The 24,018-nt window shown below is 53.0% G+C and overlaps 1 protein-coding gene and 1 long non-coding RNA gene across 3 annotated transcripts in view; one reads left to right on the top strand and one right to left on the bottom strand.

Annotated features, from left to right (window-relative positions):
* The window catches only part of LOC102004541 (aldehyde oxidase 4), a 105,002-nt gene that overhangs the window by 65,717 nt on the left and 15,267 nt on the right, over positions 1–24,018 (bottom strand). The window contains exons 10-26 of one of the 2 annotated variants that reach the window (XM_005373240.2): positions 23,822–23,914; positions 22,492–22,643; positions 21,359–21,452; positions 20,085–20,194; positions 18,088–18,272; positions 16,650–16,812; positions 14,838–14,930; positions 13,993–14,162; positions 13,520–13,634; positions 12,885–13,007; positions 11,725–11,821; positions 8,862–8,986; positions 7,699–7,832; positions 6,910–6,997; positions 6,557–6,643; positions 6,211–6,402; positions 5,217–5,444 (exon numbers count right to left, since the gene is read on the bottom strand). The exons of the other annotated variant lie outside the window; for it this stretch is intronic. Of the exons in view, the coding sequence (XP_005373297.1) occupies positions 5,217–5,444; positions 6,211–6,402; positions 6,557–6,643; positions 6,910–6,997; positions 7,699–7,832; positions 8,862–8,986; positions 11,725–11,821; positions 12,885–13,007; positions 13,520–13,634; positions 13,993–14,162; positions 14,838–14,930; positions 16,650–16,812; positions 18,088–18,272; positions 20,085–20,194; positions 21,359–21,452; positions 22,492–22,643; positions 23,822–23,914 (2,249 nt within the window). The remainder of the gene's footprint in view (positions 1–5,216; positions 5,445–6,210; positions 6,403–6,556; positions 6,644–6,909; positions 6,998–7,698; positions 7,833–8,861; positions 8,987–11,724; positions 11,822–12,884; positions 13,008–13,519; positions 13,635–13,992; positions 14,163–14,837; positions 14,931–16,649; positions 16,813–18,087; positions 18,273–20,084; positions 20,195–21,358; positions 21,453–22,491; positions 22,644–23,821; positions 23,915–24,018) is intronic. 2 annotated transcript variants of the gene reach the window in all.
* On the top strand, positions 7,840–10,665 carry LOC102003823. Its single transcript, XR_259130.2, has 4 exons — positions 7,840–8,152; positions 8,240–8,335; positions 9,963–10,045; positions 10,303–10,665. It is a non-coding gene; the product is annotated as an uncharacterized LOC102003823 (long non-coding RNA).

A 24,018-nucleotide genomic window follows, 5' to 3' on the forward strand; every position in this document is an offset into this window, starting at 1 on the left:
CACGCACACACGCACGCACACACACGCACACGCACACACGCACACACACGCACACACGCGCACACACACACGCACACACGCACGCACACACACGCACACGCACACACGCGCACACACGCACGCACACACAATGAGGAGACAAGGCAACAAAAGACCTCTAACACCTCCCAACTCCCCAAAGCTGACCCATGGGACATCAGTGGGGAAAGATCAGAAAGTAAACAGCTGAATTATACAAAGTGATTAAAGAGGAGAGGAGACAAAAAAGAAGTGGATCAGTGAAGTGCTCAGGAAGCTCAAAGATGATCTAACTAAACAGATGATGAACTCAATAAAATAACCAGTGAGCTTATGGAAGACACAGATTAAAAGCTAGCTGAGCTAAACAAAACAATGAAAAGCAGGAATAATCACTTTAGCAAAGGAGTAGAGTCCATGAAAGGTGCCAAACAGAAGTCCAGGTGGTAACAAATCCTAGTGAAAGCACAGAAAAGAAGGGACCAATTGTTCCAAACCAATGTGTCGGAACTAGAAGACAGGGCTGATGCAGGTGAACATACACTCAGTGACACCTGAAAAACAATGGGAGGACACAGTAAATGTATCCAGCAGCTGCTACACGGTGCAGAGAAGTCTAGTCTAAGATGAAATGGAATTAGTGAAAAAGCAGGAGACAGCACATACGACATGAAAAACCTATTTTTTTTTTTCTGGTCTTTTTTGAGACAGGGTCTTGCTATGCAGTTCAGGCTGGCCTTGAGCTCACTTTGTAGCCCAGGCTGGTCTCAAACTTACAACTGTCCTCCTGCCTCAGCCTCCGGAGTGCTGGGATGACAGGCATGCACCACTATGCCTGGCTTAAAAAACCTATTTAGAGAAATAATGGCAGAAAACTTTCCAAGTACGGGGAACAAACAGAAAATCAAGGCATATAGAATACCAAATAGCCACAAGCAGTAAACAACTTCTCCAAGATACATCATAGTCAGAATGTCAGAAATCCAACACAAGGACAGAATCTCAAAAGCTGTTAGAGAAAAACAGTAACCCACTTACAAAGATGAACCCATTAGAATTACAGCTGACTTCTCAACACAAACCTTAAAGGCCAGGAGAGCCTGGAGTGAAGTGTTTCAAGCTCTAAAAGAAAACAGCTTCCGACCCATACTAATATATCATGGACAACTATCTTTCAAAATTGATTGAGAAATAAGGTCTTTTCATGAAAAGAGCACCTTAAGAAATTCATGATGACCAAAAAATTCTCAAGGATAACTTAAACATCAAAGCCAGCAAAGCCAAAAAACTAACAGAATGAATATGCCACGTAGGGTCCCCAGTTAAACAGAAGTGGAGGGGTGGGGGAAGCAACAGGAAAATAATACAATGACAGGAATAAGTCAATGCCTAACTCTGAACATATGTGATAGCAACTCCTTAAACTAAAGACACAGATCGGCTGATTGGATAAAAAAACAAAACCCAACAGTATGGTGTAAATATGAAACACATTTAGTCCAAAAGGAAATTAATAGACTAAAAATTAAAATATAGAAAATAGCATTCCAAACAATGGAAGGAACGAGCAAGAGTAGTTATTCTATTTTCAGACAAAGTAGACTTCAAGCCAAAGCTGAGAAGAAGCATGGAAAATCACTACAAATTGGCTCAGGAAACAATTCAACAGGAAGAGACAACAATTATAAATATATGTGCACCAAATACTGGCATAGCCAACTCCATAAAACAATTCTGCTGGACACAAAACATCATAAACATCAAAATGATTATAGCAGGGGATCGCAGTATCTCAGCATCACAAATAGATTAACTAGACAAAACCCCTGGTGAATGTCATAGTTGAACCACACCGTAGAACAGATGGACTTTGTAGATATCTACAGAGTGCTTCTTCCTTTGACAACAGAAGACACATTCTGCCTAGCAGTAGATAAAACTTTTTCCAAAATAGACTACATGTTAGCCTATGAAGCATTCTTAAACAAATACAGAAGAATCAAAAGTATTCCATGCATATTACCAGATCAGAGTGCAATGTAACTAGAACTCAATGGCAGAAGAAACCATAGAAATTATGCACACACACGGAAATTAAACAGTTCCATCTTGAATAATCAATGGGTCACAGGAGAAACCAAGGAAGAAATTGGGCAGTTCCTATAATCAAATGATAATTTCAGTACAATATACCTGAACTTACTGGACACTATTAAAGCATTCAGTCCTAACAGGAAACTTTATAGCTGTGAATGGCCACATCAGAAAGAGTGAGCTTGAATAAATAACCTAATTGTGCATCTGAACATGCTAGAGAGACAAGAACACTCCAAATCCAAAGCTAGTAGAAGGAAGGAAATCATAAAGATCAGAGCAGATATTAATGAAATCCACACTAAAAATTAATGAATCAAAGAATTAGTTCTTTGAAAGAATATATAAAATAGACAAATCATTAGCCAATCCTAGCCAAAAAAAAAAGGAAAGAAAAAACCCAAATCAATGCAATTAGAAATGAAAAAGGTGAAATCACAACACTGTCAAAATTCAGAACATTATTAGTAACTACTTTGAAAACTTGTAATGCAATAAATTGGAGAATTCAGAAGAAATGGACAGATTCCTAAATATATATATTCAAAACTATATTGAGAAGATATAGAACCCCAAGTAATCCAGCAACAGAAATTGGAGCGGTAATGAAAATCTACCAGCTAAGAAAAGACCAGGAACTGACGCATTCACTACCGAATTCCACACGACCTTCAGGGTGAGCTAAAGCCAGTATTCCTCAAATTCTTCAGTGGATCTGAAATGGAAAGAATACTGCCACACTCATTGCTGGAAGCTAGCCTTACCTTGATTCTGAAACCAGACAGGGACTCAACTGAAAAAAGAAAACTACAGCTCAATTTCTTTGATAAACACAGCTGCAAAAATCCACCCCAAGACTGCTGCACTAATGAGCAAATTCAGTAGCGTGGCAAGATACAAAATCAACACACAGGGATCAACAGTGTTCGTGTATACCAATTAGCAACTTGCCCAGTAAGAAATTAGGAAATAAGCATTCACAATAGCTTTAAGAAAACATTCACAATAGCTTTAAGAAAACATTCACAATAGCTTTAAGAAAACATTAAACACTTAGGAACGAACCTGACCAAGAAGTAACAGACCTCTACAACAAAACGACAGCACTCTTAAAACAGGAAACAGAAGGGAACGTCAGAAAACAGAAAGGTGTCCCCTGTTCCTGAATAGGCAGAACCGACATTGTCAGAATGGCTGCACTTCCAAAACGGATACAAAATTCAGTGCAATCCCAGTGAAAATACCAACAGCATTCCTCACGGGACTAGAGAAAACAAACCTAAAATTTATGTGGAACCAGATGCAATCCAGAACAGTGAAAGCAATCCTGAAAAGCAGGGGCAAAGCATGAGGCAACATGATCCCAGATTTCAACTTACATTCAAAGCTACAGTGATAAAAACAGCACGGTTCTGGCGTAGGAACAGACACGAGGATCGAGGGAACAGAGCAGAGGACACAGAAACAACCCGAGCCACATTCAGCCGGTGGATCTTGGACACGGGGCCAAAAACATATGCTGGAGGGAAGTTTGCCCTTTAATAAGCTGTGCTGGGAGGACTGGCTACCCACATGTAGAGGATTGAAGCTAGCCTCATATCTCTCACCATATATTAAACTTAGGTCAAAATGGATCAAAGACCTAACCCTGTCCCACATTTCATTAGAGAAAGGCAAGTTAAATAACACTGAGATTCCACCTCACTCCAGAAGGAATGGCCTCATCAAGAAGTCAGAAAACAAATGCTTGAGAGGCCGTGGGGAAAAGGAGGCCTTCTGCATTGTTAGTGGGAAAGTTAACTAATGGAACCGCTGTGGAAATCAGTATGGAGCGCCCTTAAAAACCTAAAACTAGAGGTTCCACTTGACCCAGCTACTCCCTTTCTAGGTATCTTCCCAAAAGAGGTAAAGACATCATTCAAAAGAAAAAAAAAGACATCATTTTACAGTGATCCGTGCACACCCATGTTTACAGCAGCACAATTTATAATAGCCAAATCTTAGAAGCATCGTATATGTTCATCAACAGATAAATGGATTAAGAAAATATGGTATTCACACACAATGGAGCACTACTCTGCCATAAAGAAGGATAATCTTGAACCATGTGTGGGAAAACGCCTGCGCCTTGAGACCATCATGTTAAGTGAAACGAATCGGACACACAAGCTAGATGTCACATGGTTTCTCTTATACGAGAACCTCAAATTATAAATAAAGAGCAAAATAAAAGCTAGATAAGATCTGTTTGCAAACAGGAAGGGAACGCAGAGATGGAGGTGGGCTGGGGAGCGGGGGAAAGTGGGAGTGTCCAGTGGCATCCTGTCCGTGAGGCAGCTCCCCACGGGACGTGACTGCTATGTACTGATGCCGGGCTGACAGAAACCAGTGCGTGTGCTGCCGAGCAGGCGCTGACGGGACCCAGAATGGGGGGCGCGGCTCCAGCCCAGCGCGCTGCTCGGCGCCAGCCTTCTGAGTGGCTGCCTCTCACAGCGTTGTGTTGACTTTGCAAATGCATGCGCACTCCAAGGAGTTATTATGTTTGTTATTCGTAGGTAGGTAACGAGTAAGCAGCCACTGACTGCTGAGGGTCCACAGAAGTCTGTCCTCAGCCTGGGCTCCCTGGCGGAGATGCACAGCGCCTTCTTCCCAAGGGGCCCGCGGGGGTCGGGGCTCCCCTTGCCCTCACAGCGGGGCTGATTCCCTGCCCCGCATGAGTTTGGCCATGGGGACAATCAGAGGTGTGGGGGGGGGAGAAACACAGAAGAATCCGAGGCTGAGCCCAGGAGAGTCTGGTTATGGGAGGCTCGCAGGGCCCCAGGAGTCCCCAAAGCGCCGCACAGGACTCAGCTTCTCCGGGAGCTGGGGGCTCTGTCTTCAGAGGCCCTGCCGCTGTCACCAGGGGCCCTGACAAGGGAGAAAGGGCGTCTTGCCCCACCCCACCTCGCAGGGACTCGGAGCTGGGCCGCACCGCGTGCCTGTGACTCCCGAGGCCGGGTCCTCCCGAGCAGCACCTTGCTGTTGACTCTCCTGGTCCTCAACCTGTGTCCCCTGTGTCCTTGCAGGTCCTCCCTTTGTCCCTGCAGGCCACACCCCGGCCTCACCTGTTGGTAGTAGGCTATGGGGACGCCGATGGTGTACTTCATGGGGATCACGGCGAGCCCCCTCTTCTTCCAGCGGCTCTGCCTGTTGAAGTCCTCGGCAGCCTGCTTCCGGGCATGGAAGGACGACTGCTCCAGACACTCTTTCCAGCACCTCCGCAGGGGCTCGGGGTGGAACGTCTGCTTGTAGGCTGTTTGGCTCGTCCTCTTGTACATGTTTATTTCTCTCACCTGAAAGACGAGAAAAGGCGCTGGGTCTCCAAGACGGATCTGATCCGCAGGAGAAGCAGGCGTGAGGCTGGGAAACCTTCCTAAGCAGAGGAGCAGCTGTTTAAACAGCCGCAGTGGTGTAGGTGCAAGGTACGTGTGCAAATCTGGCACCGGTAACAGGAACAGCAGCAGAACTCTGCCGAGGGCTCCGTGTGCTTCCGGCTCTGGACTCTGGGCTTCTCGCAGGTCGCCGGAGGACCTGATCTCCAGTCAGCACCGTCACCCTCCTCCAAGGTAGTGGGGAGACACAGTGCTCCTGGCCAGAATCCCCTTGGTCTCGCATGGCGCAGCCTTACTCCTAACTGCTCGGCAGCCCTTCGGCGTCTCGAGCTGGGGCCCGGTGCTCGCACACTGGAGATCCCCAGTCCCCCGTTTCTGGGTCCTGGTGGCTTCACTGGACTCTAGGACAGGCCCGGTGGCTCAGGCCTTGCCATGTTCCCGCTGTGCCTGGGACCCCGCTGGCCTTGGGGCTGGGGCTCTGACCTCAAGCCTTCCTGCCGATGATCCCTGGACAGGCAGCCAGGCCGCCCGGGACCAGAGAGCTCCAGAGTGGAGCTGTGAACCCTTGGAAAGGTGGGAAAAATGTCGCCTCTTCAGCCCCCTGGCATGGCCCACTTTCTATGGCCGCCTACGGCAGTGGCCAGGGCGGTTCTTCTCTGAGCCCACACTGGGCTGCCCGTGCCCTTGGCAGGGGCTGTGGCATTTTCTCCAGGGCCCGAACATTCACCTCTTCAGGGAGCAGGTCACAGTGGGAGGCCACCGCGGTCACGTAAGCCTCCACCACCACGGTGGCCTGGGGGAAGCCGAAGCCCCGGAAGGCCGTGTTGGACGGTAGGTTTGTTCTGCAAGCCCTGCCCCGGCACCGGAAGTTAGGGATGTAATACGCGTTTTCCGATTTCAGCACAACGTACTCCACCACCTGCACAGAAGCAAAGCAATACGACTTCACGTCTGTCCAACTCAGAACCACTTAGCTGGATTTTGTTTCTAACCTAAACCCTTCACCGCCACTGGCTGATCCGTAAGTGGTTCAGGCCGCTGCAGGCGGCACAGGAGGGAGGGTTCTTGCTCACTAGCTGGGACTCGTCCGGTGTGCAGCCGCCGTTGACGTAGAACTCCACGTCTGCAGCCTTGATCAGCCCGTTCTTCATGAACCCGACCTGCGGAGGGAGCACGGACGGTGCTTTCCCCACAGCCCTCCCTGAGCCGCCACACGCGGGTCCCTGGTGTTGAGCCACACCCGGCCGGTGCCTGTGGCCGACGTGGCGGTCCCTGTGGGAACATCACAGGCGGCGCCCAAGTTGACGGGGAGTTTTAGGCAGCACCCAGGGGTCCTTCTGAGAGGGGTGGGGCCCAGCAGCCGTCTCCGCCGCGGTCAGTGCAGGACAGCGTCCGCACATCTGCCGGTCGCTTGGTTCTCACGCACCTTGTACCTTCCGAGGAGCGGGTGGCGGCCAGCGGTGATCAGCATGTCATCCCCACGCTCCAGGACGAACCGGATGGGGCGGCCAGTCCTGCAGGAAATGTGCTCATGAGCGGGAATCGCCAGGAAGTCTCAGAAACATGGGGTGGGGCAGGGCCGAGGTGATTCAGCTGAGTGGTCCTCACAGGTAGTAACAAAGCTTACACAGCACCGGAGGTGTAGCGGTGCTAAAGTTAACACCTGCATTTTCCACTCAGTCACACCTGAATTCCCATGGGCCACCGATGCGTTGTTTGGTTGGGATGATTTCCCCCTTCTTTCTTGTTTGTACTGCATTGGGAGCTGTACGATCACTTTGCAATGAAGTGTAGATTTACGAGTAGGATTTGGATTTATGAATTCACTTTGAGGTAGTAAGGGAGACACCCAAATACTGCCACCAGGGGATGCGGGGCAGAGAGCTTGACCCCAGCCCTCCCCTCATGCCCGGACTCTGCTTCCGCCAAATCTGTTCCAAAGATGCTGGTCCCCGTGGACAGTCCCAGCCCACAAGCCTGCTGCACACCAGCTCTCTGCGCTAGATGTGACCCACGTCCCTGCCCATGAGCGGTGACCTGGGGCCAGTTGCACTCATCGAGGGGGACTTTGGAAGCCATAGGTTCCGCGAGAGGCAGAGGGACGGATAGGTTCAGAGGGAGAGCTGCCAGGCAGGCAGGGCCGTGGGTTGACGCGTGACAGGGTCTGTGAGGCGGCACGGCCTGCTGCGAGGCCCATGGGCGCTGTAACTCTTACTTGTTGGCAGCTACAGCGGCGACAGCACCCAGCAGAGCCGGCTTGGTCACCTTGCCCCCAAACGCCCCTCCAGCTCTCCGCATGTGGCAGGCGACTCTGCTCCTCGGGATGTTCAGAGCTGCGGCCACGAACTCCTGCAAGAGGAGCCCCGAGGCCTGAGTGCAGCCTGGTGGCTGAGCTCTCCCTGACGTTCTGCCCCTCCACACGGCGGAAAGGGACCCAGCGCCCAACGCACACTGCTGCTTACCCAGCGGTGCAAGTATCCAGGATCTGGTCTTAGAGCATCCCGGCAACCCCAAAGAAACCTGGCCCCTCGTCCCGCCTCCTCCCAGCCCTGGGTGCAGCTCTACGTCCTATCCCTACAGATCTGGCTGTTCTGGACGTTTCAAGGAAAAGGAATTATACAACAAGTAGTCTTTGGCGCTGGCTTTTTTCACAGCGTAATGCTTGCAAGGTAATTTCTGTTATGGCATGTACACTGCTGTTCATGGCCAGGTAATATTCCACTGTGTGGATGTGCCTGCCTCTGTCTGTTCTTCAGTTGATGAACAAGAGCTGTCTCCACCTTGGCTCTTCTGAGTGCAGCTGTGTGAGCTCCATGCAGAGGTCTTCACATGGAGAGCCTTCCTGTCTCTGGGTAGGGACGCAGTTGAGGAGCTGCTGAGTTAATGGCCGCCTCTCCACCTGCCTGAAGAGATGCTCCCCGCGCTCCCCACCCTCCGCCGGGTCTGGAGGTCCAGCTTCTCTCTGTCTTTGTCCACACGGCCGTCGTCTGTGCTTGGGTGTCAGCCGCTCTGGAGGGCGTGAGGCGGCATCCCTTCTGCTCTGTGCTCACTGGGTCTTTGGAGAGTTTGGCTCCATTCTCCAGGGAGCCGCTGCTCTGGCTCTGGGTGGTGGCCAGGACGGGACCCAGGCTCACGCCCTGGGGGAGCCTGCAGTGGGGCTGCCGGCTTGTACCCAGGAGACCCAGTGGCCTTGGCACGGGCCTCACCACAGAGCCCAGAGCCACGTGACATATGCCCTCCCGAGGCCGAGCGCACACTCGGTCGTTACAGGGGCGGGGGCCCGGTCTCATGCTCCGGGGCAGCGGCGTCACTCCCAGGTCACTTTGAGGGCTGCGCCCACCCTGTGCACCGCGCCCGCGCCCTCTCTGCGCCCGTTACCTGCACGTGGGTGGGATACTGGGTGCCCAGGTGCAGCACCATCTCCTTGTCCTCCTCCCTCGGGACGGCCAGGATGGTCTGCGTCTCCATGTAGAAGTGCTCCTGGCCCTCCACGTGCACCTCGCCTGGGGGCACAGCAGTGGCTCAGAGTGGCCGCTCACTTGCACACTCACACCGCCTGAGCTGCACGCGGAGGGCGCGGCCCTCGCTTAAATGCTGGAAGACAGCCTTGCTCTCTAGTTCCCTGGAGGACCTACTAGAATAAGTGAACTGCTCTGCCAAAGTCATAGTCAGAGTCAGTTATTTCTAGAGGTAATAGAGTGTGAACCATGCTGACACCCCAGCCCCTCAAAAATACATGCTCAATTTAATCTAAACTCTAGTTAACCAATTTCCAGCACTGGAGAGTGAACCCGGGGTCTTGCATTGAGCTGTGCCCCCAGCCCCTCTTTTTTATTCTGTCCCCGTTTTTTATTCTGAGAGAAGTTCTCACTAAGTGGCCCGGTCTGGGCTCAAGCTTGCAATTCTCCCGGCTCAGCCTCCTTAGTAGCTGGGATTATATGCTTGTGCTATATACCCAGCCTAAAAGCAAAATAATTTTTTTTACTTAAATTTTTTTAAACAGGAGGAAAATTTTATTCCATTTTACTTCTCCCCAAAATGAAAAGAAAAACCCTAAGGTCTGAAAATTTGTGTGCCATTTTAACAAGAGGTAGTATATTTTTTGAGCAATGATAGATAAAATGTTTTGAGCTTCTGGAGTGGTTAATTGAGGAAAGATAGTTGTATGGGGGGGGAATAAAAGAGGATGTGGTTCAGCTGAGTAAGATTTGTTACCCAGATTCCTCTCAGAACTCTCTCTGGGCTGGTGGCTGTCTAGCGTTGTCTCTTCTCTGCCCTTCCAGGTATGGGAAAAGTGGCACCTTCACAGGGGAACCATCTCTATCGTCCGTCTATCTATCTGTCTATCTATCTAGCTATCATCTATCTATCTACCCATCATCTGTCTATCCATCTATGTATCTTGTGGTACAGGAGATCGAGTCAGGGACTTTCACTCAGCTACATCCCCAACTTTTTTTATTTTTCATTTTGAGACAGTCTTGCTGGGTCACGAAGTTACGTCAGCTGAGTTCCACCTTACAGTCCTGCTGCCTCAGCCTCCCAAGGTGTTGGGATGACAGGTGAGCACCCTCACACCCAGCTTGTTCTCTTTTAGATAAAGAGGGGAAAGGTAGCCTTTTCCTGTGTCTGCTATTTCTCACTCACCTTTAGGTCAAAATAATCCTTACGCTAGAGCGGCATATTTTAAAGCCCAAATTTATTTACTTAAGAATTATATAGTTTTTATGATATGTTAGATAATTTTCTAAAGCTTAGCACTCTAAGACAATTTAACCCTTACACCAGACTGAGGAGGCTACTCCATTGCCTCCAACAGGCCAGATGGGGGAGCTGGGACCAGTGAAGGGTGAGCTGGCTGCCCAAGGTCACGCAGAAAGTGAGCAGCAGGGCTGGGACTCAGGCCTGGGTAACCTGACCTCAAGATCCACACTCTTAACTATTGCACCGCACCCTCTCTCCACGATGAACGCCTGAGACTCTCTGTCATTCCTGCCTGGACTCAGCATGACTCAGCCTTCCCACTGTGGTCAATAGTGTGAACTCTCACAATTGCCAGCGTTCTGGTGGCAAAGATCCCAAGTGACACTGCGGCAATCTGCTGCCCTTTAGGTGAGACTGAAAATGAAAAGTGTTTCCCATCGGCAGTCATTTAATTAAAGAAATCCAATTAAAACTACAACAAGGCCCCACACCTGTTGTGGTTTATCTCTAGAGTACCCTCAAGTCCTCAGGCACTGCTTGGTGGGGCCCCGGGGAGGTGACTGGGCCACGGGAGTGTGATACTCATCAGTGAAGTGGTCCGTGAAATGTGATGTTGGGAGGTGGAGCCTGGGGGGAGGAGGCGGTGGCTGGGGGCGGCTTGGAAGCGTCTGTCTCCCTCCTCCTCCCTGGATTCCTTTCTGCTTCATGTCTGCCCTGCCGTGGACTGTTTCCTGTCTGCCGTGCTGCCCTACCTTGGAGCCAGCCAGCTACAGACTGAAACCTCTGCAGACAGGGAGCCCAAACCCCTCTCTCCTCCTTGTAGTTGTGGGTATTGGAAATTGTGTCCCAGCCATGAGAAAGGAAAAAGACAACGCCCATCAGACTAGATAAAACTGAAAGCCTAGTAATGTCAACGGAATTCCCTTAACTGCTAGCGGGAATACATTCATATGAACTTTATTATTATTTAAAAATATTTGGGTATATTTCATTAGAAAGAACAGCTACATTCTCTAAAGGACAAGCACGGTGTATACAGAAACTTTATTCAGAATAGCACCAAACCGGCAACAACGGAAACATCCACCATCAGCAGAAAGGAGAGGTAAAAACTATGGCATTTGTGTGCAGTGGGTACTGCTGACTAAGGCAAAGGGCTGCAGATCTAGGAGATGGCGGACGGACGGCCCTTCCACACAGACTGTTAAGAGACAGGGATGGGAAGGCTACACTGTAAGATTCATCTTAACAGGATGTTCGAAACCGGCGAGAGGAGCCCGCAGCGGCTAAAGTTAGGTGCCGCTAACCTGCAGCGGGAGTCCAGAGAACGCTCTGGAGAGGAAGGGCTGGCCGGGGTGGAGCTCTGTGGTGTGAAGCCATCCTGTGTCTCGCTGTGGGTGGGACCGTGCCAGTTGCTATAGCTACAGAAACCCACCTAGCAGCACACAACCCCCCGCGTCTCACCTGACCCCGGACTAGGCGTCTGAAACCAGCCTTCCCCCAGAAGCGCTTCCTCTCGGCCGGGCGCTGCACTCACCTTCGATGATCTGGTCCACGTGTCTGAAGGCCCGCTCCACGTCTCCCTGCTCAATTTTCCTCTCAGGAGAAAGAAACGAGCTGTGCTCTAGGGCTTGCTGCAGGGGAAAACAAGCAAACCAGAACAAAATAGTCACTTTTTTGCCTTCTAAGAAGACACTTGTCCCCATAGGACGCTGGGCGCTTGCTATGGGATCTCCACACACTGGAGAACGGGAGCCGGCGAAGAACCAGCGCTGGGGGGGTGGGGGTTGTGCTGCTCATTCATTCTCTTCAAGCCGAGGGACGCGGGGTGAGTGACCCGCCCTGCCTCTCTGTGGTAGTAGGATGCCACCTCTGGGGTGAGGAGACAGAGGAAAGAGAGGGCAAGAAGGATGAGCCCACGAGGCCCGGATGCCCATGGCCGGGCTGGCGTAACCTAACCCTAAAGAGGAGGCAGCCTCCTCCTCATGCACCTGCTTGCCCCCTCTCCCTGCTGCCCTCCCCTCGTGCAGCACGATGACCCGGCACCACTGTGCGTGTAGCAGTGTGCCGGGCACCTGAGACACGGACGCAGCGGCCCAGCCTTGCCCAGCGGCGGCGGCGGCGGCGACATGGCCCGCGCTTGCTAACGCGCCCCTGCGCCAGGGCTGGTCAAGCTCTGTACTTGGCTTCTCTCACTTAACCCTCACCATGACCTTCGTGTGTGGATCCTTTGTGCTCCCACTTTACGGACTCGCAAACTGAGGCACAGGCACTTCTGTACCTTGCCAAAGCCTACTGGTGTAAGAGCCTGGAGCGGTGCACAGTTGCACTGCGTGCTGTGTCTCGGAGCTTGAGGGAGGGCAGCGAGTGCGCAGGAGGCAGAGGCCCCCACGCTGACACCGCAGCGCTCACCACTCGGATGAGCTCCACACACCAGGCTTCCCGGCCTGAGGACCTTTCTCTGCTTCTATCTCTGCTCTTGGCCTTGGCTGGAGGCCGCAGGGCTGGCGCAGTGGGCTGCATTTGCACAGGCCCTGGGAAGCGCTCGGGCAGGGGGTTCGGGCAGGAAGGGCCTCAGTGCTCTGTCTCGGTGCAGACTGCAGAGCCCTGCTCTGAGATGCTCGGAGGCCCTGCTGAGCCGCTCACCCTGCGCCGGCCCACGTTGCCCCCTTGTGCTGGCCGCCAGGCGCTGAATACCTCGATCGTGATGATCCTGGGCTCTATGTCCTCGTACTCGATCTTCACCTTCCTGGCTGCCTCCCTGGCATGAGCGTGGGTGTCGGCGGCCACGGTGCACACGATCTGACCCACGCAGATCACCTGGGGGAAGCCACAGGCTGTGAGCAAGCCTAACGCCACCACCAGCGAGGACCAGCTCGTCCCACTGGCGCGTGTTTAGCAGAGGGCTCTGTGGCCGGAAGGAAGTCGATTTTCTGCTCTGAGAATGGATCTGAAATAGGCCCGGGGCTGGGGCAGGAAGACTGGGTGCGGAGCTTAGTCACGGGGTGAGGACCTCTGCCTCCTGCGCCCGCAGGCTCTGCACCCAGCGGCACCGGACACAGTCAACAGGGACCCGCCTTCCTTTGGGGTCCTGGGTGCTCTGCTGTGCCCTTGGCTGTCACGTGGTCTAGAACCTTCCTCAGAGGACTTAGGGCTTCATCGGACTCAGGCAGATCCGTGGCTTAGGAGCGGTATGGAGGATCACGGAGCTGGGGTCCCTTGACCCCAGCAAGACTTTGTGATGTAGACATGAAGCAGTGGGCCAGTGCAGCAGCAGTTCTCACGCCGCGCTCCCAGCAGCTTGGATAATGAGCCGGGCACGAGGCACACACCTCACCCTGCGCGTAGAGAATCTCTCCGTTGTGGTGGTTTTCCCCGGGAACATCCTCCGCTGTTATCACCGAGACCACTCCCGGGAGTGCCAGGGCTTCTGCAGTGTCGATGGATCTAGGAGGGAAAACCCAAAGGTGTGGAGCTTGCGGCTGGGGGTGAGCTCGGGGCACCGTGTGAGTGATTCTCCATGCACTGCAGCGGGAGCGGGAACTATCCCGAGGCAGGGCCCGCGCTGAGGAGCACGAGTATTCTCGCTCTGGGCCACCGATTGTTTTATGGCTCTGTGTATGAAGTGAACAGCCCTCACCCTGAAGAGGACATGTGATTCTAAATGAGCACACATGTGTGAACGCCATGCTTGCTGAGAAACACGGAGATGGAGCTTCTACATTGAGCGCTTACGGAACAGCTTCGGCGTGAATGTGAGACTGAAACCCCGTGGGCAGCACCGAGGACACCTTCGTCTCCTTACATGATCTTGGCGTGGGCCCTGGTGCTGGTGACCACGGCGAGGAAGAGCTCCTGGCCCACGGGGGGCATGTCGTCCACGAATACTGCTTCCCCCGTGGCGTGCTTGAGGCCTGCCTGGTGCATGACTGGGTACCCGACTGAGTCTTGTAGGGGCTGGCGGGGGTCCACACACTGGCAACAAACAGAGCAAGTTATTTTATGCCAGGAGTTTCCTGCCCTGAAAACCGGTCTGATATATGTGGGTTTCTCACAAGTCGGGAACCACTGTAGGCCAGTGATGGTGAACCTATGGCAGGCGTGCTGCGGCGGGCACACAGAGCCGGTTGGCACACCAGTCAACTTGTCCCAGCAACTGAGCATTGGATAGCAGCTGTTTTTTCTAGACTAAAACCTTCGGTATTCAGGTTTAATTGCAGGGCTGGCACTTCGTAATAAATAAGTGGGTTTTGGGTTGCAGTTTGGACACCCGGTCTCTAAAAGGTTCGCCATCGCTGGTCTAGGCAGTATAGCCCCATATCTGTGAGTGCAGGTTACAAACATCCACCGAGTGCTGCAGTCAGCGGTGTATTTTGGTTAAAATCCAACCCCTTTCTGCCAAAAGAAACAGACACTGTTGGAAAGGACGGACGCTGGCCAAGATGAGGAGGAAATGCGGGATGAGAAACTGAAAGCCGTGAGAGGGGGGTGCAGAGCCCCATTCCGTGTCACCCCAAGGGAAGCAAAGAGGCCGAGACAAGCCAGCCAGGAGACAGCGGGGCACTTGCCGCGTCTGTCCTCGCGGCAATGAGCACACAGGTGTCAGAGGGAGACGCGGGCGCACACAGCTGGAGGCGCAGGCGGACCCACCTGGAACATCTGAAGCCCTCGGGGTGTGACTATGGGGAAATCTTCCAGGGCACTCGTGTACTGTTCTGGGATATCGGGAAACTTCTGTGGATCCTGGAGAGAAGATGATTTCACATTTAATTTTTATCGTAAGCTAGTTGCTTGGAAAAATGTGTTCAAATACCATTATCCAATCTATTCTTCAAGATCGTAGTCTGCAGTTCTGTTGAGAGAAAGCACCAAGCTTCAAGTTCTCTAGAGTGGCCGCAGTTGCTTGAAGAATACCAGCTACACATTTATGTACACACAAGTATACATTAAGCTGGGTATGGCGGCACACACCTGTAATCCCAGCGCTTCAGAGGCTGAGGCAGGAGGATCGCCTTGAGTTCAAGGCGCCTGGGCTACATAGTGACTTCAAGGACAAGTCTGCCTTACAGAGTGAGACCCTGTCTCAAAAAACAAAACAAAACAAAACAAAAAAAAAGAAAAGTAAAAGTAAAGAAAAGAAAGAAGGAAAGAAAAGTACACATTCTCCCCAGGAAGTAGAGGTCTCCTTTCAAATGAGGGGAAGTTCACACACGTCCACATGGAGGTCAGTCCAGGCCGATCTTCCAGACACAAATCCCAAAACAGCAATCAAGGTATCTTCAAATGCTTACAGGGTGCTCAGTTGCAGGTTATTTGTGGCTGAATTAAAGTAAACATGGAACGACAGGGAAATGGCCAGACAGATCACGGTACGCTCACACCAGACAGATCTCGGTACGCTCACACCCAGTGTTCTGCAAGCATGTAGAAGACTTTGTAGAAGCCTACGTATCGACACTGAAAAAATATACTTCAAAATATAGTTAGGTGAGAGAAGAGCTTCAAAAATTTATGTACAGTATGATTCCTATTTTGTGGAAATAATAGAAAAATATAAAAGTAAATATTCCAAAATATTAGTATTGATTAAGGTAGGATTATCAGATTATAGCTGATTTTAAAAAAATTTGCTTCTCTGTAGATTGAATTCTTCTGTAATGGTAGAATATGTAATATATGAGAGCATATATAATAATTAATAATAGGCATGCAAATAAAACACACATTTAATAGATCATATATTATTATATATGATTATCTGTATACTGAATACATCATATAAATAATATACAATAGAATACGAGTAATGATTCCAGTAGTGAATAAAGTTAGTAAGATAATGAAAAGAACAGCTGAACTAACAGAGCAAAGTTCTCAGACACAAAAGGGGTGAAGTCATTCATCTGCTAATCCCGGCCCCTTCGTGGCCCACCAAGGAGTTCTCCCAGGCAGGGCCTGTGTTCTAAGGGACCCTGTTGGGAGGTTGCTTTAAACTTGGGTGGGTAAGAAAAATAATTAACAGAAAAATGGGAAATGAATGTCTAAAAGTTAAGAGTGGATCAAATACCAAGCCACGCCCCCAGGCCTTGTGGCGAAGTCACTGGAAGCCTAAGGACGAGGAAGACGCCCATGTCACCGGGGGAGTACATGAGCTGGGTTAACGTGTACCATCTGCAAGAAGGGCTTAGGAAGTACAGACAGTGGCTGCATATGGTGGATGGGATTGTGGATAATCTTCTTTCTTTTTTTGGCTTAATTTATATATTCTAAATGCTGCAGTATGATTTTAGTAAGAAAAGTTCTGTTAAGAAAGGACGATGCGTTATGCCTCACTTGCGAGGGCTTCTGTCCGCAGCTGGCCAAACTACTGCTGGTCCCAGCTCTGTCCCCGGGTGGCCGGGCTGGAGGACGCATCCCCAGGGGCAGGAGCTGGGCCTGCGGACACCCACACTCGCCACTCACCAGCCTGCTCAGTCCGCGCCGCACCCGCAGGTAGAATTTGAAGAGCAGGCTGAGCAGCAGCGTGCGCCGGAACTCCACCTGGCCGCCCTTGGCCCCGGGGGGCAGGTGGATCTCGTCCAGGACCCCGCGGCAGGCCTCACTCAGCATCTGGTCATCCCACTGCCTGTGGAGAGGACAGACGGCTGCAGAGGGCAGCGCTGCGTTGGCCTCCTGAGCCCCGCGAGATCCAGCAAGCCGCGGCGTGGGGTGCAGTCCAGGGCGGTCGTCTTTGAGGGATGAGTGGGGTGCCTGGGGCGGGTCAGGCACTGGGGGAGCCGTGTGAGAATAAAGGCTGTCCTGTTACTGCTGTCCTGCAAACGGCCTCCCCTCCAGCCCCAAGTCCAGGCAGCACGTGGCCCTGGCCGCTCAGACTACAGCCCAACACACCCTGCCCAGTAAACGGCCCGGCCTCAGGCCTCATTGCAGCCCCAGCCCTACTAGGACAGACTCTGACTGCGGGCCGGGGAGACGGTCTTGGCCTCAGCCGCCTGCGAGGCAGACAGCGTCCTCCAAGTGCCTTGGGGTTTTCTGCAGCCATGCAGGCAGAGAGCCCGGTCTGCCCTGCGGACTCCTCCTTTATCACTGTTTCCACCTTTGGGAGGTGGGACATCAGTCTGCCTCAAACCAGCTGAGTGGAAAACGACGTAGGAAATCGGTGATTGGCCAAACTATTGAAGACACTTGTGAAATATCTCCTAAGTGAAAGTTTCTACATCACTGTTTAGGAAGCATAGATTTATTTTAGTATTTGAGAAAAAATCTGTAGTAAATTCTAGTTATTAACAAAGAGAATAATGGGTTAATAAAATGATTGTACAGGCACTAGTTGGAAGACTTCCTTTCTCTTTTCTTTCTATCTTTGTTTCTTTTTTCCTTCTTCACCGTCTTGCTATGTAGGCCAGGCTAGCCTTGAACTCAAACAAATCCTTCTGCCTCAGCCTCTTGAGTGCTGGTATTAGTGTGTGCACCACCACACCCGGACTAGTTAGAAGAATTTTAAAAATATGCTTTCTAAGTGCCAGAACTCATGAGAGTGACAGGAAGATCATTTATGCTTTTGGACAATTTAATTGTATTTGTGTGGCTCGAGGAGATTTTTAGATGTCTTAAGACCTAGTGCCAGAGGTCTTTACTAATTTTGCGAGTTAATTGTTAGAGTTGTTATCTACTCAGACCTTGGCACTTGTGCATTGATCTTATTACAGGAACCTGCAGTACAGGAATCACTGCCTTGAAGGGCTGGCTCTTGGGTAGTTTGTGCTTTCTATGTTTTTTTTCTCCAGGAGCTCATATTTTCTAGATGATTATTTATTTTAAACCAGAAAACCCCCGCCAGTACTATTCCCATCAAGAGTCACAGTGGGAAGGCCTCGGTGTCCCGGCCCTGCCAGAGCCCCACCTGCCAACCAGCTGTGCACAGGTGCGGCTCGCGGAGACCACGGTGGGGCCGACGCCTCCGTAGAACATCTGCAGGTCTCGGATGGTGCTGGTGCCGTCCTCGAACCGCACGCTCATGCCGGCATTGACGATGGCCATGGCGTTCTCCTGCCGCTGGGCCTGCCGGAGCCCTGACACGAACTGCCACTGCAGATGGAGACACCAGACGCTTAGAGCCCCTGCGTGTGCCGCCCGGGATCTGGGAGCCACCTGCATCGGTGTCAGCCCGCGTGCTCTGGTACTTTTCCTCTGGTGAAGGAGTCCTTGCTGGACCATAGCCCGCCCCCATGTGTGAGCAGGGTCTGGTTACTGGCGTGGACCCTGGGCCCAGGGGTCCTGCGTGGCGGGCATCACAGGGGCCAGAGAAATGGGATGTCAAACCCTTCCTGTCCCTGTCCAGCGTAAGCCACTGCAAGCGAGGGAGACAGCCCTGGTGACCGCCTCGTTCAGCACACAGGGTGATGTTTACACTGAGCTCGTTGCCGTCCCCCGCAGCCGGCCCGGCCCTGCTGACCGGTCCTCGGCTGACACATCCTTTCCCTTCCTGCTAGTTCAATGATTTTAAATACCTCCTTCATCTACACTTGACCTCGCGCTGAGCCTTTGAGGGTGGCCTTTCTGCTGAAATACTTACGAACTCCTCATGGGATTTTAGAGGGCTCAGTAGTAGGGATTGAACCCCAGCTCTTTGCACTGAGTGATACCCCCAGCTGTGTTTTTAAAAATTATTTTGGTCTCAGCCCACACCAGCTCTCAGTGCTGTGCTGGCCTGCTCCTGCTCAGCAGGCAGGGCCCAGGACCCCCTTTGCCAAGCCGACCGTGGCTTCCGCTCCCCCTGCCCATGCAGGACAGGGCCCGATCAGGGCCCACGATGGTGTCTCCCGGCCCACAACAGCACCAGCGCTCTGCATACTCATTTCCCCGGAAATTAGGCTTTTCCCCTTTCTATGTCAAGCTCTTCCTGTTAGATTTACAGAGCCTCAAGGATGGGACCTGCTGCCTTATTCTCTCTTCTTTTTTTTTTTGTCTTTTTGAGACAGGATCTTGCTATGCTATTCAGGCTAGCTCACTTTGTAGCCCAGGCTGGTCTCGAACTCACAACGATCCTCCTGCCTCAGCCTCCCGAGTGCTGGGATTACAGGCTTGTGCCATCACACCTGGCTCCGATGCTTTATTCTCTCTTTGTGTCTGTCTTTGTCTCTCCATTTTGGGGATAAAATCCAAAACCTTTGCATTGAGCTACATGCTCAGATCTTTTTATTCTTCATTCTGAGACAGGATCTCTCTAGGTTGCCCAGGCTGGTCCTAAACTTGCAATCCTCCCGCCTCAGCCTCCCAAGTAGCTGGGATTGTAGGTGCGTGCCACCACACCTGGCCCTTATTAACTCTGGTCGTGCTGTCCAGGTTTAGCACTATGCAGTGGAGTGACATGTGGTTAATGTATCTATAATTTTATTTAAATGCTTGATAATAATCACTGGGTGACTTGTAAGCACTTTTATACTAATATACTTTCAGTTTATCAGACACTCCCCTAGCCGACATTGACTACAGATGGTCTCTATTTCAGTTAAGATGCTCATTCATCCGATGCCAAAGTTCTGCCTGCATGAAAGCTTTTCCTGGGGGACCTTGGGGGCCCATGGGACTGTCCTATTTTTAATGTATTTTAAAGCCCAAGGCAAGACATGAGCATTATAGTGATGAACAGATGTGCTCAATGCAGCCAGGGTCAAAGTCATCTTTCTGCATAATGGTTGCACCAGACACCTCATTGTGCATTTTAGGGAGGAAGGGAGCCATGACCCTGGAGAGCCCGTGGCCCCGGAAGTTCTAAGGTGGTGGCCTGGGAACGCACACTCCCTTGCACAGCCGGGCAGGAGGACTATGCCCACCCCACCTGCGGCTCAGGCTCCTGCAGGGGAGCGGGTGCCAGGCTGGGCAGTGGGCCGGGCTCACCTGAGTGGAGTAGGGGATGGAGACAGACAGCACAATCTCTCCGGGCTTCAGGTTGGCCTCAGGGGACCCTTCGAGGAAGGCGCCATCCAGAGGGATCTGCCGCTCCCCATCTGTGGGGGAAGAGAAGGGTGAGCACAGGAGGTGCTGGGGAGAGGGCACTGTCACCTGGGCCACTTGGCCGAGCCACAGGAGCTCGACCAGCCCACAGGGCGGCAGGGTGGGGTGGGGTCTGGGGCGGGCAGAGTGGGCTGCCCCGTGGCCCGCGTGGGGAGTGGGGAGACGGGATGGTGAGTGTGTGACGTGCGTCACAGATCCACCGAGACAGACCCGTTCATCGGAGCAGCCGTGGGCACGCTAAGAATGGGGGGCCCTTGTCGGTGCTTGGGTCACGCGGTACGCCACGCACAAATTCAGGGTCTGAAGAACTTTAGAGTTACTTAGAAGTAGCCCAGTACGGTGCACGTACTTTAGAAATGCTCAAACCAGGGCCCAGAGAGGCTGAACAACCTTTCCAAAGTCCAGAGCTGGGCTAGGGCCTGAGGCAGGCTCTTGTGTGCACTGCTTGTCATTAGAATTGCACATGGACAGTGCACGCGTGTTTCCACACACAAGCCTTTTCCTGACAGCTTTTGTATTCTCGTTAGGGTGGCCCTTTAAAATAGGCACCCTCAAAGAGAAGGTGGTTTGTATCAGTGGCCTTAGAAACAGCACGCCTTGCTTTCATCTTCTTGAGCCTGAGTCATTTCCCTCCACAAATCTTGAAGTGTCTTTGCAGACAGAGAGTTACTGACTAACAGCCCCATAAACTCCACTTGATTTATTGTGCAAAATCCTGTAAAAAAAACCCTCGTCTTCACAAACTCTGGCATGACATCTGCAGAAGCATTTGAAGCTGGAGAGAGAATTCTCAGTTTTTCCTCAACCACTTTGATACTAATTTGGGCTGTATATAAATAGGTCAGGTCTTTCTGGTCTTTTTTTGAGACAGGGCCTCTCTATGTAGTTCAGGCTGGCCTTGAGCTCACTTTGTACCCCAGGCTGGTCTTGAACTTGCAACAATCCTCCTGCCTCAGCCTCCCAAGTGCTGGGATTACAGGCGTGCCCCACCACACCACCTGGCAAATAGGTCAGTTTAAGAAAAATACTCAGGTGAAGTAAATCACGTGATCTTTAAATCAGAACCTCTGAGCATGGACAGTTCCTCAGCAGCGCCATGCCTGGGGCTCCTCAGACCTCGGCCCATCACCCGCAGAGCTGAAGCCTGGGGCTCTCACCCTTGGATATCAGCTGGAGGGTCGCCTTTCCTGCCGCGAGGATGGGATTCAGGTCAGAAATGGTAGCCCGGGTCGCCACATGTCCTCCTAAAGTCTGAATAAGAAAGGACGGCCTTTTAAAAACTGCACTTAGTTACTGGACAAATAAAGAATTATGTGTAAATTTTTAGTTCTCTTCTTGGCTTCTTGGGAAGAGCCGGCAGAGTTTGGAGCAGCTACACCAATTCAGACAACGCGCCGTGCCACCCTCAGCCACGGCCGAGCTTCCTGCCGAGCACTGCACCCCTCCCTGGGGCGGGGGCTGGTATCGGTCTGCCTTGAGCTCCTTGGTCGGCATGTTTCCTGATGAAGCCGGACCAAGAGGAAAGTGAGGGGGCTTGGGGGCTGGCATCAGGCTGGGGAGGGAGAGGGTGCAGGCAACGGGGACCGTGTCCGCCAACACGGGTGGTGGGCACTGCAGCCGGGGGGCCCTCTGGGGAAGGCAGCTGTGTCCCATGCAGAACGTGGCCTGCTGCCTCACAGGGGCCCTGGCCTGTCAGCACAGGCGGCTTCGTGTGGCTTGACCGAGGACCTCTGGGACACTCGGGGACAAGTTACTGCGTGGAGCAGTGGCACTCAGGAGAGGGACAGCAGGGCAAAAGGTGAAAATGCACGGCAGGTTTTGAGGACCTGGGGAAGGGCAGGAGAAGGACCCCAACCCTGCTGGGCCAGCGTCCTATGGGACGGTGAGGCCCAAGCAAGTTACTCTGAAATCTGCACAGAGGAGGGACCCAACCAGCTCTCAACGAGGAGGCCAAAGATGACAGAAGCCACGAGAACCTCAGCCACCAACCTGGGGCCAGCCTGGGGCAGAGCCCGGCAGAGCACTTGCCGGAGACCCAAGTCAGGGATGGCCGCGTGGCCAAGATGCGGACAGCCATGCGCTCTGGTGATGCGCCTCAATTCGGGGACACGGGGCTCTAGGACGACGTCTTACACCCTGGCCGCCTCACTCTGACACGCACAGCGCTCACGCTCACGCTCACGCTCACGCCGCACTCCTGCTCCCCACTGACTCGGACTCTGACACGCGCTCACGGACAGAGCTGCACGCGGCCTGGCCCCGTGTGTTATCTGTCTTGCAGGAGACGCACAGCCATGTTCCTGATCGGGGGCCCCGCCAGCGTCCGCAGGTGCTTCAGCAGTGCGCGGCAGGTCTCTGTCTTCTCGGCCGGTTGCTTGGAAACAATGGACTTCAAGGCGTCACTCAGCTGGGCCAGGCTGTGTCCCGCGCCTACGGTCACCCCTGTGAATGAGAGCGCAGAAGCTGGCGGGGCGCCCACAAGAAAAGGCTGCAGGGATGGCCTCCCACACGCGTCTCCTCGTCCGCCGAGATCAGTGAGTGCAGACGTCCCCCGCCACGTGCTCCCGGCTTCAGCAGGGAGCAGCAAATCCCCCGGCTCCCACGGGGTGCGGAAGGGGCACTCTCTGTGCAAAGCACCAGTGCACGCGCATGCACGAGGAGATGCACTGGTACACACACGTGTACAAGGAGAAGCACCGGTACACACGCGTGCAAGAAGAGCTGCAAGAGGACAGGCACAGCCCAGCTGGGGTGCTGAGCTCCGCAGGGCTGATGGGGAGCAGCCCTGTTCTCCCGGGCCCGATGGAGAAAGGCTGAGGACCTCTGCTCCGGCCACGCTGCCCCGACCCCCTGCCAGCGCCCCGCTTCGCTGCCCCCGCTTTTCCTGGAACCCATCGGCCCAGACCCCAGCAAGCGGAAACAAGCGCTCGGGCTGAGTGGACGGCCGGCCAGAGGGACGCCGGGCTCACCCACACATGTAGTTTCTGCCTGCTCACTGGGAGAACGCTTCTCTCAAGTGTGACCTTGAGCGTGTTACACACCGCCTTTGGGTGTGGGTGATGGGACATGCTTTCAGATTGCCCTAGCCAGGGGCTCCATGGATGAGAAGGCCAGGGGCCAGCGCAGACCTGGCCATACACTAGCTGTGTGAGCTGGGACGTCCCTCCTACCCTTTGATCTGTTGCTCTGCGGGAGCGGCCCAACCTGTGACTAGGCCCCGCCAGGGCGATTCTGAGGACAGATGCTGTGAGAGCCGGGGCAGGCGCGAAGAGAGTGGGGGGTCAATGGAGTCGGGTCGTTTCCTCTCAGACGTCGAGCCCAGCATTGTGAGTGCGTAGGTGTGCTCGTGTGCCTGTGTGCATGTGCGCACGTGGACAGGTGTGGGTGAGCCTCGGGAAGAAGCTCCACGGAGCTGAGTGAGGAGGCAGGAACCTGTCCTACCCACGGCAGAAGCGCTGCTTCCGTCAGGCAGGCCGGGGCGGGTCCTGTGCCCCGCAGCGCTCAGTGACCCCGAGCCTGGAGGAGACTGCGCGGCGCTCCGCAGAGGCTGCGGGCCGGGGCTCAGGGCCCCGGGGAGCCTGCAACGCGGGTGATGTCCGACAGTGGGGGGAGGTGCTCACCGTCTCCCTCAGAATTCAGCAGACAGAGCTCCGGAACCCCGAGCGGGGAGATGAAAACTGGGTGGAAGTCGCCTTTAAACTTCATGTCGGGCCCTTAAAGCAAAGGCGTTTACAGCATCAGAACAAGGAGGCCACGGGTGGATGCCAGCCGGTGTCGCTCTCCGACCCGCTGCAGTGAGAGCTGCGATCGCAACACA

Source organism: Chinchilla lanigera, unplaced genomic scaffold, assembly GCF_000276665.1.
Source record: "Chinchilla lanigera isolate Chin_1 unplaced genomic scaffold, ChiLan1.0 scaffold00002, whole genome shotgun sequence".
Taxonomy (NCBI): domain Eukaryota; kingdom Metazoa; phylum Chordata; class Mammalia; order Rodentia; family Chinchillidae; genus Chinchilla; species Chinchilla lanigera.